This window comes from Empidonax traillii, unplaced genomic scaffold, assembly GCF_003031625.1.
Source record: "Empidonax traillii isolate 1590-97213 ecotype Southwest subspecies unplaced genomic scaffold, ASM303162v1 scaffold65:size4453928, whole genome shotgun sequence".
In the NCBI taxonomy this organism is placed as follows: domain Eukaryota; kingdom Metazoa; phylum Chordata; class Aves; order Passeriformes; family Tyrannidae; genus Empidonax; species Empidonax traillii.
The window spans coordinates 372,666-388,529 of record NW_020955258.1 but is presented as its reverse complement, the minus strand read 5'-3'; the positions used below and the strand labels follow the sequence as shown (position 1 = coordinate 388,529).

The window sequence follows — 15,864 nt, the reverse complement described above, 5'->3', positions numbered from 1 at the left end:
AAGCTCCTCACTCTCTTCACCTCCCGCGACAGCTGTCATGTTCCCTGAGGAACATAGATTACTATTCTATTGGCCTACCTCACCTTGGAGGAAAATCAACAAATGCAAGTAAAGCAGTCTAGAGGGAGGTTATTTAAAGTCAAATATTACAGCTGCCACCATGCCTGCTTGTTCTAGAGCCAGGGGTTGTATTCCTTGTTTAGAGGTAAAACTGGAGAGACTGAAATGCCAACATGTCACTGATGCAGGGTAAGTACACTGGAGGGCGAGATAAGAGCCAGATCTGTGCTTCTGGTCCATGCTGGTCCCCACTTCTGCCTAGTCTGGCATTTGTCGACTCTTTCTGTTTGCCTTTTTTCCATGTGTTATTTTCTACCTTTTTGTTTGTGACCCAGGCTACAAGCTGAAGTTGGCCAGACACGTGTTTCCATTTTCGAGCGTTTGGTTTTGCTCGCCCGCATCCCGAAGGACGAGAAGGCCGGCCGTTCCCGTGAGCTGGGCTAGCCGAGGGGGAGGCGGCGCAGCCGATGTGAGCGGGGCCGAGCCCTCCCCGCCGCTGGGGGGGCGCAGCCGCGGCGCGGGGCGGAAGGAGCGGCGGCTCCTCCCCCGCAGCCGGAGCCGAAGCCGGAGCCGAAGCCGGAGCCGGAGCCGGTTCGGGCGGGCGCGGCCCATGGCGGAGCGGCGGGCGGGCCCCGGCGGGGTGAGGGCGCGGCGGGGCCGGGGCGGGAGGGTCGGCGGCGAACGGGGCTGCGGCCCGGGACGCCCCGCTGCGGATCCCGGGAGGCGGGAGCTTGTCCCGCCGGGCGCTGTTGCTGAAGGGATGTGGCGGAGCCCTCGGTGGCAGCAGCAGCTGCTGCCGAGAGACTGAGAGGAAGCGCCGTCCTGCATCCCCGCTCCGCTCGGGAGCCGGAGGGGGATATCTCCCGATGCAGCGTGGCACGTTTCTGCTCACCTCTGCTGGAGTGGCAAGCAAGCATTTCCTCATTGTTTTCGTGTTTTATATAAATCTCTCAAAAGATAATCTGCAGAGCATTTAATCTGTAAGGGCTGGTTCAGTGTTTTTAAACTCTGAGGTCTTTTAAACCTTTTCTGCCCCGTATCCTGGAATGGACACCAGCGGGGTTGGGTAGCTCGGTTTTCCCGCCCTGAGTTTCCAGGTGTGTCCCACCGTCTTGTGGCGTGGCTCACGTGTGCAAACACAGGGTTTGAATGAGGCAGCGGCTGCTGCTTTGAGAGAGTCTCTTGCCTTTAGGGGCACCATGGCTACCTTAGAGCATTCAGCAGCTCTTTTGTCGGTAACAAAATGCCTCTGGAAACCTGTCCCCAAACTCACCCTTTCTATGGAGCTTGGAGTGAGCGAAACAGCAAACAGACCAAAGCTGGTATCTGTATGGCAGAGCTGGGGACTGTCATACAGATGGGACAGATGAGTATTCACCACTGCCTGCTTGCCTTTGTTGCAAGGAATAAATGATGACAGAAATCAATTCACTTTTCAGTTGTTTTGTAGAAGGCAATAAAGTAGGTCCTACAGAATACAGACATACTACGGCACAGGTAGAGAATGCTGGTTTGTGGTTTTGGTTGGTTGGTTTGTTTTTATGGGTTTTGTAGCTCTTAGTTTTTTAAAATATCAAGTATCCTAAACATTTAGTATTTCCTGCCACAAGAATATAGTGAACAATAAAAGTAATGAGCTCTGACCTTTACCAGTATTTTTTTCATACAGCTGTATGCTGTGGCCAGTCCTGGGGGCTGCTTAGGGTGTGCAGTTCCTTACCTGTATAAATGGCACTTGCTGTCAGTCTTCACGTGGCCAAAATCCAAGTGAGAGATCTGAGGTCTAATCCCACAAACCCTTCCTTGCACGAGGTGTCTCCTTTACTTTGATTAACCAAACCAAAGTCAAATTTGCTTACAGGAACCTGTACCATCAAGTGGAGTTACGAGCTTTTTAGTGCAAGTAACGTCCGGTGCCACGGAACAAACTGCCCTTGTTTCAAACGGGAGTAGTGCTGGGTCCTAACCCTGGGGCAGGAAGGTTCATGTCCAGCTAATCCTGGCTGCCTGAAGTTTATTTTTAGTTCAGAATTAGCTGAGGTTCAATGTGAGCAGCGTTAGGGAGCATAGACCAGTTCACAGTGCCTCTTTCAGGGAGCAGCTTCAAATGATATGGGAAAGAAGCAAGTGGTAAGTTTGTGGATCCTTGAGTCTTACCAGTCTTACAGCCCTTTTTATTTCTGGTATCAACTGCATTTTTTGAGCATGAGAAAGACTTATTTGCGTATACTCTTTCAGTATAATTGTATAATACAATATCTAAAAGTTAACTGCCTTTTTCCAGATGAGAGAAAGGTACAAGCTCAGTTTCAGATTATTATCAGGAGATATTTTTAGATTTTAGTCGTGTTTGACCTGCTGGTAAATATGAAAGTGAGTAAAAATGAAAAATAACATTTTATAACATTTAAATGTATTTTCATAACTGAGCTTATTTCCTTTAATTGACTTTACTATCGTTCTGAATTTACATGTTCATTAATAGAAAGTATGCTGTGAGCTCACGCTGTATACTGTACAAGTGTATTGAATGCATAAATTATTGCAGTATTCCGATATTTAAACAGGATGACTGATAAGCTTTCTCATGAAGGTGGTACCTTACATGAAAAGTGAAAATTATCCAAATGAAGTTGAAATGCAAGCTGTGCCTCACACACAGATGTTAGGTACCCGTCCCTAATGCAGTGCCCATCAGAACTCTGGTAAAGACATATTATTGCAGCATCTTTTAGTTATTGCTTTTATGTAACATCTCCACCAGGAATGTCTAGCCATTTAGGGGGCATACAAAGCAAAACATACCTGGTGTGTTCCGACCTCGCCTGGAAACAGCTGTTTTCTGAGAGGTAGTTTTATGCTGACAGAGGTTGACTTTTGTCTCTCTCTTGTCTTTCAGTGCCCGCCTCGTGCCCTCCCTCCAGTGCCAAGGTAAAATCAGTGCATTCTGTGGAACTGGTCGTGGTGCTGCACTGCAGTGATTTTAAAAGTAATGACATTAAGAGAAATAAGTTAATTAAACATATGAGTGTCATAACAGTTTTAAAAATAATTGCTTCTTTTTCTAATTTTTGTCCCAAAACACTTGGCAAGGAATGCAAAGCATTTTAAAGCTTTACAGAAGCTGAGAAATTTTACTATATCACTTCAGTTTTAATACTGAGAGATTTAAAAAGCTTCAGGCAAATATTACAGTTTTAATGTACTGTAGTTGAAGTGATGTCCTTTTCAAGCTCTTCTCACTTCCCTCTTTGTTTTGTTACATGTTCTTTTGTTTATTTGAATCACAAATCCTTCAGAAGAGGAATTTCTGACGACTAGATATTCTTGAATATATAGGTGTCTACTAGTTTGATGTAGCACAGGTAAAAAATTGGGCTTTTTTTCAGTGTGGAAGTAGAGTTGTTATAACACAATACTTTAGAATTCTTTCAAAGTACCTGAAAGTAAATGTGGTGTTTATGGTTGATGGCATATAGTGTCCTTTTAATCATGTATGGGCTCAACTGTTTTATAACTTTTGTTGGTTTGTTATATATCAGGCAGTAAGACAAGTTTTAATTAGCCAGGTGATTAAAGGTTTTAATCTGATCCCCAGCCAGCCAATCAAGAAGCTGTGCCTAGTCACCAACAAAGTGTTGAGTCTTGATGATTGCTTTGTACCCTTAACCCTGTTGTAACAACTGCCCGGAAAGAGAAGCAAGGATAAGGAAGGAATCACAGAAGCAGCATTGTGAATTTCACTGTGGTGAATTCTAATTCATTCAAAATTAACTTTTTTCTCGTCTTTGTTCCTTTTACACTGCATGCCAACACCTTTTCTCCTTAAATGTGAAGTGGAAGCCAAGGTGAGTTATTAAAGAGAATTCTAAACATTGGTAGTTCCTTTTGGTGCCACACATTCTCGCTTTAAAGATAGAGCCTTATACTTTTCCTAAATGCGGGCTGATTGTTTAAACTGCACGGATACCTGTGCTGCCATTGCTAGAACTGTCATTTTCTTTATTCTCTTTATTGTTTGCTATTCTCATCAGGGTAACTGAAATGCTGCCACTGTGCTTTAAACAATAAGTTTATTTTTCAGAGCATTATTGAGAGTATTTGACTTTTTCACTTAACACAGGTGTATGTGTGTATTTAGTCTCTGCCACACATAAGACATATTTTTTAATCCTCTTTTCCTACCATCTTCTCTACTCCTCTTCCTTGTGGGAACTGCTGAATTATCATCTTACCTGTAAAAGGTGAAGGATGTCATAATTTGTAAAAAAGAATCTATTTCTTAACTTGCAATAGAATGGCTGTTAAAAAAAGAAAATGGAGTTTTCTCCTTGCTGTGCACCCATACTTCTGTTTTATGTAATGCAGATGAAATTCCACTCAGTCGTCCCAAAAAAAGGAAACCCAAAGGAAAGACTCCATTAGGTAAGGTCTTACCAACGCTATAAAGTGTTCATTCATCCCTACTATTTTTTCTATATAATTTTTTTGCATGCTTCATTAAATAGTCATTTCCAGCTGTAAGATGCTTGTATTTAATGTGTTAAGAGCTTGAATTTTTGCATGAACTAAGATAAAACTCATTTAACAATTTGGCTCAATTTCAGTCGTGTGCCAAATAAAGTCACAAGTTAATCCTTCCATTATCATTGAAGAGTTAGTTAAGAGTTTAAAAGATGACTAAGCATCAGAGCTTTGCATTTTTACAAGAAGCAAATCTGCAGAACAAACATACTGTTTTAAGCAAGGTTATGAGTCTGATCTATTTTGATAAAGCAGAAGATGTTAACAGAATCTAGTGGATTTCTGTAACCAGTTGACTTGGCTCCATATAAAAGTTTGATGGGTAAACTGCTTTTATTTGCTTAAAAGTGTACGATGAGGCCTCACTGAAAGACCTTTAAATGCAGCAAGTAGAGCTGTTGCTAGCAGGATTTCTCAAGGATTAAGTTTTGTTTACTGTTGTTTTCAGTGAGCTGAATGATGATGCGAAGTACACCTTGACTTTTGCTGTTACTTTGCTGGTTAATTTTGCATTTTAGCACAGTAAAGCTTTATAAAAGGTGGGTAAACCTGTACTTGAAGATGAAACAAAGACGAATTCAGTTCTTATCATAAAAATGGCAGTCTTAGAAAGAGCTATAAAAAAACAGATGTGATGTAAAACAGAAAAGTAATTTTCTGCTTCTGGTCATGTCTTTCTTTTCCTGATCATGCAAATTGATGCTGCTGGTGCTAGAATATTTGATGAATTCATGTTAACCTCTCACGGAAATGTAGTTCCTTTAAAGTATAATAGTTCCTTTCTCACATTGGAGTAAACATCCTTTAGTGTTGTTTTTCTGCTTCTCCCTTTATTCTTATGTATGTTTAGCATTTAAATTTTCCTTTGATTTGATGCTCTTTTGCCTTAGCACATATCTATGTGGATCACTTTGTAACAAACTGCTAATTTTTGCTTGTCCCTTGCATTATAATCTTTGCACTTAGAAAGGAGAAATACAGAGGTGTAGTTCTCTCCTGTGGTGGATTTCTTTCAGTCAGGCCTCTTGAAGTAGGCCCAAATGGGAATTGTGCTACTTCTTGGATACCTAAGTTCCTCCTAAGCATGAAACTGTTAGGGTGAAAGGAGGGTTGTTAGCCATCACCCTTTTATGTTCCTTCTTATGGCATTTGATTCCCAACTCTTTCATTTCCTAGCCAGTGCATTTTCATCTCAGTTGTTGCTCAGCTGGGCAAACACAGACATTTGCACAGCGTAGTAAACAGCAGCTTTTCCTTGCCTGTTTCTCACTGGCTCTGAGTTAAGGTTGCCGGATGTTTTGCTGTGGTTTGCAGATGGCATCGTCCAAGCCGCGGTGCGGAGGCAGTCAGAGAGCAGCGAGCCCCTCACGCCAGAACACCAGGACGTGGCTCCACAGAGGAAACGCAAGAAGAAGAAAGTACCTGCTGGTATGTGAAGCAGGTGTTGATTGCAAAGAGCACTGAATAAAACCTGGTAACGCAGAAATGGGATTGGCTTAGAACATTTATGTGCTTTTGCACTTAAAACACCTGAGGGTAATCTCTGAGTAATTGGCAGCTTAGAGTTTCAGTTTCTGATGCCAGATTCCATAGGGTACAAACCTCCATGAAAATAACGGCAGTACAGTTTTGGAGGTGGTAAAATAGATGCTTTACATCATTCAAAGCTCAGAAGATCATAAATTTTTTTGCCACTCTGTTTATATAATAACAATTATTTATATAGTTAAGTGGGTGTATTTCCATTTTTATGAAAGCTCTGAAACTTTCATGTTGTGGCTTTTTGTTTTTTGTTTTTTTTTAATCTTCAGATTCTGAGACCTCCTTTACCCAGCAAAATGTTGCATCCCTATTTCAGAATGGAAATGGCATGGATGTCCCCGAAGCTGAAGAAACAGTGGTCCGCAAACAGAGAAAAAGAACAAAGTGAGACAAAACTAGTGTAGTTCATAATTTGAGACAGCTCTGACAGTGACTGTGGCTGAGTAGTATTTTACATTGTCATATTACAAAAACATGAAATCTTGAAGGCCATGTACCATTCAGCCTGTGGCAGTTCTTTCCAGGGTTAAGATCTAACTTTCTTCACCTGTTTGGTCTGTGCATACCTGGATGCATTTACAGTTCTCAACACATTTTCATGAGCCTAATAGTTCAGTCACATATGTGAAAAAATTAGGATGTGTAACCACTTTCTTTCATTCTTACTATCTTTTTCCTGATTTTATGAGAGCATATTTTTTTCTCCAATTGTTCCAATTTGTTCTAGTTGTTAATCTCTTGACATGGGGATTAGCTTTAATGGTTTTAGTTAGTTAACTCCATGAGAACTTTAGTCCTTAAAATCGTAAATGGGGTAATATATATAGATCAGTAGCCTGGTCAGTTCTTACCAGTCAAGTTAGACAGGTTAAGTGTTCACAGGAGCCTTTAGGTTTGACATGTTGCTTCCTATTCTTTCTCTGCCTCCCTGTGTGTTCTGTGCCGACAGGAAACCTCGACCGGCCGAAACGCAGAGCCCCAATGAGCTGGAAGTGGAGGAGGAAGACATCATTGAAGAGGAGCACAGGAAGAGCCCAGATCAGCAGCCTGTGTTTGCTGCTCCCACTGGAATCAGCCAGCCCGTTAGCAAAGTGTTCGTGGAGAAAAATCGTAAGTTCATCTTGTGATTCAAGTAACTTAAGGACATCCTCGCAATTAGAGGAAGCACTGTTGTATTTAAAATCCAAATACTGTGGCATTGGGAAGAATTTAAAAAAAAAAAAGTTTTCCAAAACAAAAATTATTTGGAAATAAATGTACATGATAGTTTGTTAACACTGAACGCTGGTGTTGCTGTGCTGGCATATTTGGTTGAATGTTTGAATTCCATGGTGTGTGCAAAAGGCTGTTCCAAAGTACCCAGCTGAGCTTATTTGACTTAATACTATCACAGTACTTTGAGAAGAAATTATTATTTATAAAATGCCTTTCCAGTCAGAGTTTTTGGATGGGTGTTTGGGTTTTTCTATTGTTTTTGGATTTGGGGGTTTTTATTTTTGTACCAGGGAACGCTCAGTAATTTGCCAAAGTGCTGTGCACGTTCTTTGCACATTCAGGTCTTAGCCTGACCACCAGGATGCACCGCTCTGACAGAGGCATCCTGGTGTCAGTGTATGCTGACAAAGGGCAGGAGGAATTTTCTGTTGGAACTTGTGATACTGACAGCTTTTTAATGCAGAAATTCCTCATCCTTTCAGGGCGTTTTCAGGCAGCTGACCGTGCAGAATTGATTAAAACGACTGAAAATATCAATGTACTTCTGGATGTCAAGGCTTCATGGACTACCAGAGATGTTGCCCTCTCAGTGCACCGAAGTTTTAGGTGAAAGACAAATGTTCTGATGTAAATAAGCAGAAATAAGTGTTGGAGTTTTGGGTTGTTTTTTTTTTTCCCCCTGAAATTTAGTGTCTTTTCTCTGCCATCAGATGTATCTTTATTTCTTTTGGATATTCCTAATAAATGGTGGTTCAGGGTGCAAAACACAGAAAGCTTATCACTCTTCTAGATTTGGGTATTTGTTGTCACGAATATGTATTTCTAGTTTGGATATCACATGCAAAATACAGTTATAAAAAGAATAACTAATAAAGTCATATTGCAAAGATTCAGACAAAATCTGAATTGAAAGAGACTGATCTGATAACCAAAATATTAGAGACCTACCAAAAAAAAATTAGAAAATAAGACTGACCCATCAGGTTTATCAGCAGAATAAAAATACCTAAATGCTGACAGTTCTCAAAGAAAAATCCTGGTTGGTGAAAAAGAGGGAGGAGCGAAATTGGACTGGGGGAATAAGTTTGCACACAATAGCAAAAAAATCATGTATTTTTTTTAATATGTGGTTGTGTTGTGATACAGAACGGGAAGATGACAACCATTTTGTTCTCTTGTGTTTTTTATCAGTGAGCCTGCGTTTCCTTTTCAAGGTTTTCCTTAGCAAGGAAGATAATGAAAAGACTACCTTGGGAACAAGTTTAAGACTTAAGTGTAAAGGGCAGTGCCTTTGGAAAGCTACAGGCAGTGAGGGAAAGTATTTGATTCCTGAAGCGGTAATGAAGCAAAGGCAAAACATCTTTGTTTTCTTTAAGTGCTGGTGCAGTCTGTTAAGGGAGGATGCAGGAGTCTTGTTGCTTAGAATGTTTAAAACTAGATCAGGAAAAGCATTTAAAAACAATTTCTGAAAGGCTCTGAAAAGCAGGGTTGAACAGATGGCCTCTCTTATCTATCTATAGGTCTTTGCTAATTCAAGATATTAAGTGATACAATGTTCTTTCCTTCTTTCAGGGTGATGGGACTCTTTACCCATGGCTTCCTAGCTGGGTATGCTGTGTGGAACATCGTTGTTATCTACATTTTAGCAGGCCATGAGCTTTCCACAGTTTCTAATCTGCTTGAGCAGTATAAGACGATAGCATACCCAGCTCAGAGTTTGTTCTATTTCCTGCTGTCTGTCAGTACAGTCTCAGCCTTTGACAGGTAAAATATATTTGTATTTGAAAGGTGTGTGTAATTTGGGTACAATATCTTCCTTTCTATGGCATATTTTGATCTGCTGTTGATGATTTAATGTGATATACCTAAAGAATGATTTTACACATGGCTGGCTATACAGAGAAAAGGTGTACTTGTGCATCTAGACCTTTCTTACTCATTTCTGTCTGTTGGTTGGATGCTGCTTCAAGGAACTGGAATTGTTTGTTTCAGTCTTTCTTGGATTTGGCATAATGAGGGCCATTGCCATGTGTGTGGGATATAGTTGTGTATTAAGGCACTAAGAGAGGCAGAAAAAGTATCTTACAAAAGGTAAAAGAACAACAGAATACTGCCAGAGGAACAGTATCATTGTCTTACTGGGCTGTGTTAATGACTCTTGGTTTTGTTATCAGGACTGATTTGGCAAAAGCCTCCGTTGCAGTGAGGGGCTTTTTGACCCTAGACCCAGCAGCAGTAGCCTCTTTCTGTAAGTATTTTGAAGTGGATAGGAAAATGTCCAGAAAATATGGTAAATGGAAAACTCCTACATACTGTTTTTAGTGAAATCTCCCTTCCTGGTTATTTCCTGCTTTAGAAGAAGTGACTTAGTAGTTGAAAATAGCAAAGGCCGTGAACATTTTGTTACATATTTTTTAAAGCATTTAGTGAGGCTGTTAAGTGAGATAGTTCTTTCCCACTTCTGAATACAGAACACGAATCTAACAAAAAAACAGAATAACAAGAAGCCACCTTTGATGTAGCTGATGAATTGCAAAAGTGCAGAAACCAGACTTTGATGGGTCAGAAATGTTGAAGAAGAGAGAATGAATTTAGGGAGACTATCATTGGAGGCAGTGGAGTGAAAGGAAAGAAAATGTAGTGATTGGTACCATGTCATGATGTAATAGCATTTTGGAGGTTTATGTCTGACACTACCGATTCCATTTCTTCCAGTGTACTTTGCTGCTCTTATCTTATCCTTAAGCCAGCAGATGACATGTGACAAAATCAACCTCTACACACCACCTTCGGAAAACGGCAGCATCTGGTAGGAAACTTAAGAAACCACTTCTGTAAATTATAACGTAGCTGACTTAGGAACCTTAGTCAAACTGGTGGATGGAAGAGGTCATACAATATATATAAAAGAAAGTACTGATGAACTATTTCATTGCTAAACCTGCCTTTGTTTGAGCTTGTCCTGAATTTTTGATAATTTCACTGAAAAATAAAAACCCTAGGATGGGTTTGGTCATGTTGGCTGCAAACCCATTATACCTCAAACAAGAGCCTGTTGGAATGATGCTGGAAATGTCAGCTGGCACGAACCCTAAGAATCTCTTTAGCTTGAGAAATGGGACCCTACTGAGGTAACTCTTTTGGGTTCAAGGGCTTGACGTTCTGTAGAGAGTCAACACTGTTTTTGAAGGAGATAGTCTGTCACAGGATGGATGGGCTTAGCAGACACAGCTGACACTTAAACCTAAAGCATTGTTTCCTGCTAGGCAATCCCATCCAAAACTGGTACTTTCTGAAGCAGATAATAATGGGCTTGAATTCTAGTAGCACGAGTTTTTAAACTGGACCAGAAGTAGAACAGAGAACAGAAGCATTTATGTGAAAATTTGGGCAGTTAGTTTTGGGGTTTTCTTTTAGGGCTTCTATAAATGTTTGTTGAGTTGTTTATTAAAAAGCCTAGATTCTAGTAACAAAACCACAAGCTGCTACTGTTATGACAGTAAGAAAAGTGTCAGTTAACCATCTAAGCTAAATCATACCATCTTAAAGCCCCGTCTCATCCACCCCACAGCATCTATACACAGGTCCTTGCACTGGCTTCCAAACAGACTTTACTGACTTGCTGTTCACTTGCCTTGCTGACTCATGAGGAAGTGCTTCAAAGTAAGATGGACTGATGGTATTTTGTGGTGCCTTTCACCACAGTAAAATTCAACCATGCATTTTGATTTTTATTTTCTGTCTCATGGCCAAGAAAAGGAATTTGCTGTTGAAATCTACAAGTGGACATTCTCTGTGAGATATTGGGGTTTCTTAGCTGAGTCACTGTCTTTGGTAATCATTCTCTTTGCCAGGCCTTTGCAATGCAAGACCATCATGACAGTACAAGTAGTTTTGTTTTTGCATCTGGCTTAGCAAGCTTGTTTTGATGATACTCTGTTGAAATTATTACTGTAACCTCTGTGTACCAGTGAACTGACCGATGGGTTGATGTGTTTTTCCCAGGACTGCAGGTACAGAGCAAGAAATTGTTCATTCATGGGTTGTGGTGAATCTGGTAGTGTCTATTCTAGTTGGGACAAGTTGGATCTTCTTGTCTTACCGACCAGAGCTGGACCACAGTGAAGGTAGGAAACATTAATAGACAGAATTGTTTATAATAAAGCTTGTTTATTCAGGCTTTTATCTGCTGAACCAAGTGCTCTGCATTTGGTGCTCAAGACTAGTCCTGAGAAATTCTGTGACTAAGTGAAAACAAGCACCCCCTAGCAACCTTCACAGCAAATGCTTCTTAGGATGCTGCTGTCTGTGTTTGGTTTTATAAAGGATAAGCATTCATTTAAAAAGGAAAGAAAAGCCTTATTTGTCCTGTCTGAAGCAACAGGAATGTGCAATATGACAGCACATCTCCTTTTCACTGAAGGGAAAAATAAGTTTTACTTTAACAGTATTTTACATATTTGAAATGTATTTATTCTACTTGTGTTTTAGAAAATTCCCTAGTGTTATTAATGTTCCTTTTGCAAATGCTTAATGCATTTCAAGCTCAGTATTATTTCCAGTAGAACACTGGAAATAATAATTTTGGGGACAACCAAGATTTGAAAAGTCAGATTTGCACTTGCAGAACAGGATTGAAACGAGGACTGCTTGTGTTGGTCCAGGCTGCAGGAAGGGGCAAGCAAGTTCTTTTCATGGAAGAAGCTTTGCTAGAGAATAGGCCCTCTTCCTTTTGTGTTCAAACTGGGATCCAAAAGGTGTATCATAACTTAGCTTGCCTGTCAAGGGCATGCAGCCTGTGACTTGAAGGTATGCTGTTCAGAAAAATCCCAAGTTTCAACTTAGAAGTGATGAGGTGTCCCAAGAGCACCGTGAATTTGCACAGATTTGTGTTTGGGAGAGTGAAGACTGAAGATGCTTCCTGAAATTGCTTTAGAATTTTAATGTACAGGTGTCTGTATTTCACCTGGTCCCAGTTACTATGCTTATTTGTAGTAACTCAATCAGTTAAAAAAACATGAATAACTAAGTGGCAGCCTTTACAGTCATTGATGATAAAATTTATAATAGATGTTTAAATTGTATTTTAAACCTATTTTTTTAAATAATACTTATTCAAGAAATGCAGTGGCAGAATTTTACTCAAGTTTTGATGAACTTTTCTGATGTTTACATGTGCCTAGTAAGATTGGAAAACTGCTTCAGAAATTTCTAGAGAGAAATCCATTAGGACTTATCCCAAATCGTAGAGAAAGTTTAGTCTGCTAAGGATGGGGTAGCAAAAATGCGTGAATCTCAAACTTGAGGAGATAAACCACACTGTTGCACGTATAGACTGTGTAACTTTACCATGTTGACAAGGTGTTGGCAAACACAGCCTGATCTGTACAAAGAACATGCAGGTAGCAAGACAAAGCACACCTGTGCAGTACAGAGACGTAAGAGAAGCCAGGGGTGAGAAAACTCGACCCTCAGCAGCACAGAGCTCCACCAGGGCTGCCTCATCAGCTGCTTGGTGTGCCCAGCCAGGTTCTCCACCAGGAGCTCTTCACTGCCAGCCTCTTCACTGCCTGTCTGCCATGCTGAGTCGTTACTGATATGACGGAAACAAAAAACAGGAGGCTTGGGGGAATGCCAGGGTGCTTTTCAGGAGTGATGGAATTGTATTCAGGTGAAAGTTTTCAAAGAAAACATTTATTTTTTTTCTCATTTAGAATTGATGTTTCATGCTGAAATCGAGGAATTTCCCCAGGGAGATGTCCTACCCAGAGTCCAGCCATAAGTGTGGAACAAGAACCTGCAACTATTGTAGCTGTGACTGATGGCTCAACACGTCGTGTATTATAGCTATGTATTATAATTTTCATAAAGAAAAGAATGTATTTTTGTATTTTATATATTTCATGTTGATCTTTTTATGTACGTTACGGTTTCCAAATGTGATTGAAAACTTTTATACTTTTTATTTTACAAAGCAGATTATCCCTAGTGCAAAAAGTCAAGGTTTATTTTGTAAATATTGCTACCTACATAGCCAAAGAGGGTTGCAGAGGATCAGGAGTTCTGTGTTTTTTTGATGGTTGTAACACTCTTCAACAACCTGCTTTTGTTACTAATGCTGACAGCAGTTAGCTTATCTGACTTGGTTAAATATTCTCTAGAGATTAAAACAAATCTTATGACAAAAGTAGTCTAAGGAAGAGAAGATGATAACAAAACAGAGTTAGGAAACATAAAATCCACCAAGTTGGTAAAATAGTCTGCATTTAGGTGTCATAAAAAGTATTTGCTAGAATAAAGGATTGAATTGACAGAGATTTTGTTTAATAATCCGTAAAAGAGGACACTTTTTTGTAATGTTCATTTAGTTCTCTTGACAAAGATCTTGATGATAACAAGTTCTTTCAGGTTGATGTAGATACAAGAAAAAGAAGCTTTAATGTTGCAACAGTTTGGTCAGTTAATGAAAACACCTAAATACATCTTCTAATCCAAGGTTGGTTTGTGTTGCCAACAGGATACATCCATGTCCTCTAATTTCTCAGCACTCAGGATGCGTAACTGTTACAAAGCCATTCACAAGAATAGTGTTCTGATTTTTCCTTATCTTGCATGGCAAGAACATATAGTTTTATTCACTGCTCTTGCTAAAGAAACTTGAATTTCACCAATGTTGAAAATGTTTGTACCTCTGCCTGTTTTGATGGAGATTGATTTCCCCTCAAATTTTTGTTTTATGTTAGGATAGAATGGGAAACTTCTTCCTAAAATTACAAGAAAATAATTATTAAAGCAAACCAAGAACTCTGCAGCAACCCATCTTCTGTGCAGTGATGTAGTAGTAATAGTGGCAGTGGGTGGGTTTTGATGATGATAGCCAACATTCTTTTATATTAAAATGGCAAAATGAAAGCATTGCAGGTTGAAAGCGTTGCATATGGAAGGATGAAAGTCTCCTCAGTAGACACAGACAATGGCTAGTTTGAAAACCATTTATCAAGAAAGCGTCATCTAAAGCCCAAAAACTATTTGTATGTGTTATTTAATACATACTGATTCTGCATTATTTGATTTAATACATGTGTCTGCGGGTGGTTATAAAGGGGGTGCAGTTGTTAAAGTTCTCTGGAGAATTACTGAACTTTTTATAGTAGTGAAGTTAAGAGTAGCCAGATAAAAGACTTGAAAGGAAACGTCAAAGAGCTTTTTGTGCTTTCAGTGCTAACTTTATTTACAGTTACCTGAGTTGCTTCAAAACAAACATGGGAACATGAACAATTAGGGCTGTTGCTGCCCTACTGAGGACTTGGGTTCTCTTATGTCCATCCAGCAAATTTAAGTTATTCAAAAGTTCGATGTTCATGACATCTTTTAAATGCTGTTGTAATCCTGGCTGTGAGGGAAAAGAGTTCTGCAAGAATTAAAAGATGTTCCACAGCTGTTGGCTGTGTTCTGGGGCATTTATTATGGGAAGGAGCCCTTAACGCTTTTGTAAATTGTTATGGCTCTTGTGTATGTATATTTGCAAAACCGTAGAGCGAAATTATGGCTGGCACTGCATTGTACAGTAAGATGGAGAGATTCAAGGTGCTGCTCTCCTTCAGTCAAGCACTGCACATTCTTGTAATGATTTGGCTGTAGGAGATGTGGTTTGAGGCACAGTGTTCTCATGTAGGTTGCCACCCCACTTCCTCTTGATGTGGTGTGTTTGAGTTACAGAATCACTGACCTGAAGATGGGACTAATAATGGCTTCTCTTTGCTGCATGGCACTTCTGTCATCTCGGTATGGTAAGAAGTATAATTTTGCTCATAAAATACGGGCAAAATCAGGCAAAAGGGTGCTAAGGCATCACGCCAGTACAGGGAAAACTTGGATAACATCATTGCTTGATTTCTGACATTAATGTTAGGAATTGGCCTTCCAAGTATCCCTTGGACAGAGTGATGCTGGCCAAGAGCCAGATTCATTGTCATTGTGAAATACAGTAGTTTGTTTAGATGGGTGAGCATGGATTGAATTAATGAACCTAATGTGATCAGTATTTCAATCCAGGTTTGCCTTTCCAGTGTATCGTTTTGGAAGGATCTCAATATATCCATATTTAAATTAATGAGGTTTGAGGTTGCTGTATAAAAAGCACAGTAAACAGTTTGATGACTAATTATCTATTTTACAAGATATTCTTCATTCCATTAAGCCTCACAGTGGAATATGAGTCTAACTGAGCTTTTTGTTTAGTTTCTTGGAAAGTTTCAGAATGAATTTATGAAATAGATGTTTAATTGTAGAACATGCAATATCTGTAGAAGCCTTAACTGAAATGCCTTTGTGCATTTCCATACCATTGTTTTTAATGCATTTGTGTTAATGAAAATATTATGGATATGTTGGTGCCAATTTCTTGTTTTTACACATATGAAGCAATTAAACAATTGCTCTAAACTAGTTAAAAATGATTGTACTTTGTCCTGTTTCAAGTTGTTTAGTCTGGTTAAAATAAATCAGTCTAATTTTTCCCCA

The 15,864-nt window shown here is 39.7% G+C and overlaps 1 protein-coding gene across 5 annotated transcripts; it reads left to right on the top strand.

The window, feature by feature from the left end:
* Positions 1–669: 669 nt before the first annotated feature.
* TMEM237 (transmembrane protein 237) lies at positions 670–15,859 on the top strand. Of its 5 annotated transcripts, none has more exons than XM_027880128.1 (13): positions 670–700; positions 2,960–2,991; positions 3,898–3,908; positions 4,429–4,485; positions 5,899–6,012; positions 6,396–6,510; positions 7,076–7,236; positions 7,824–7,947; positions 8,914–9,105; positions 9,516–9,589; positions 10,057–10,150; positions 11,347–11,468; positions 13,056–15,859. In XM_027880128.1, the coding sequence occupies exons 1-13, from the start codon at positions 671–673 to the stop codon at positions 13,121–13,123; spliced, it is 1,194 nt and encodes a 397-aa protein (XP_027735929.1). In that variant the 5' UTR covers position 670; the 3' UTR covers positions 13,124–15,859. The 5 variants fall into 5 exon arrangements, with proteins under 5 accessions (XP_027735929.1, XP_027735930.1, XP_027735928.1 ...); XM_027880129.1 differs by lacking the exon at positions 670–700 and adding an exon at positions 1,613–2,190; XM_027880127.1 differs by lacking the exon at positions 670–700 and having other exon boundaries at positions 2,784–2,991.
* Positions 15,860–15,864: the final 5 nt, after the last annotated feature.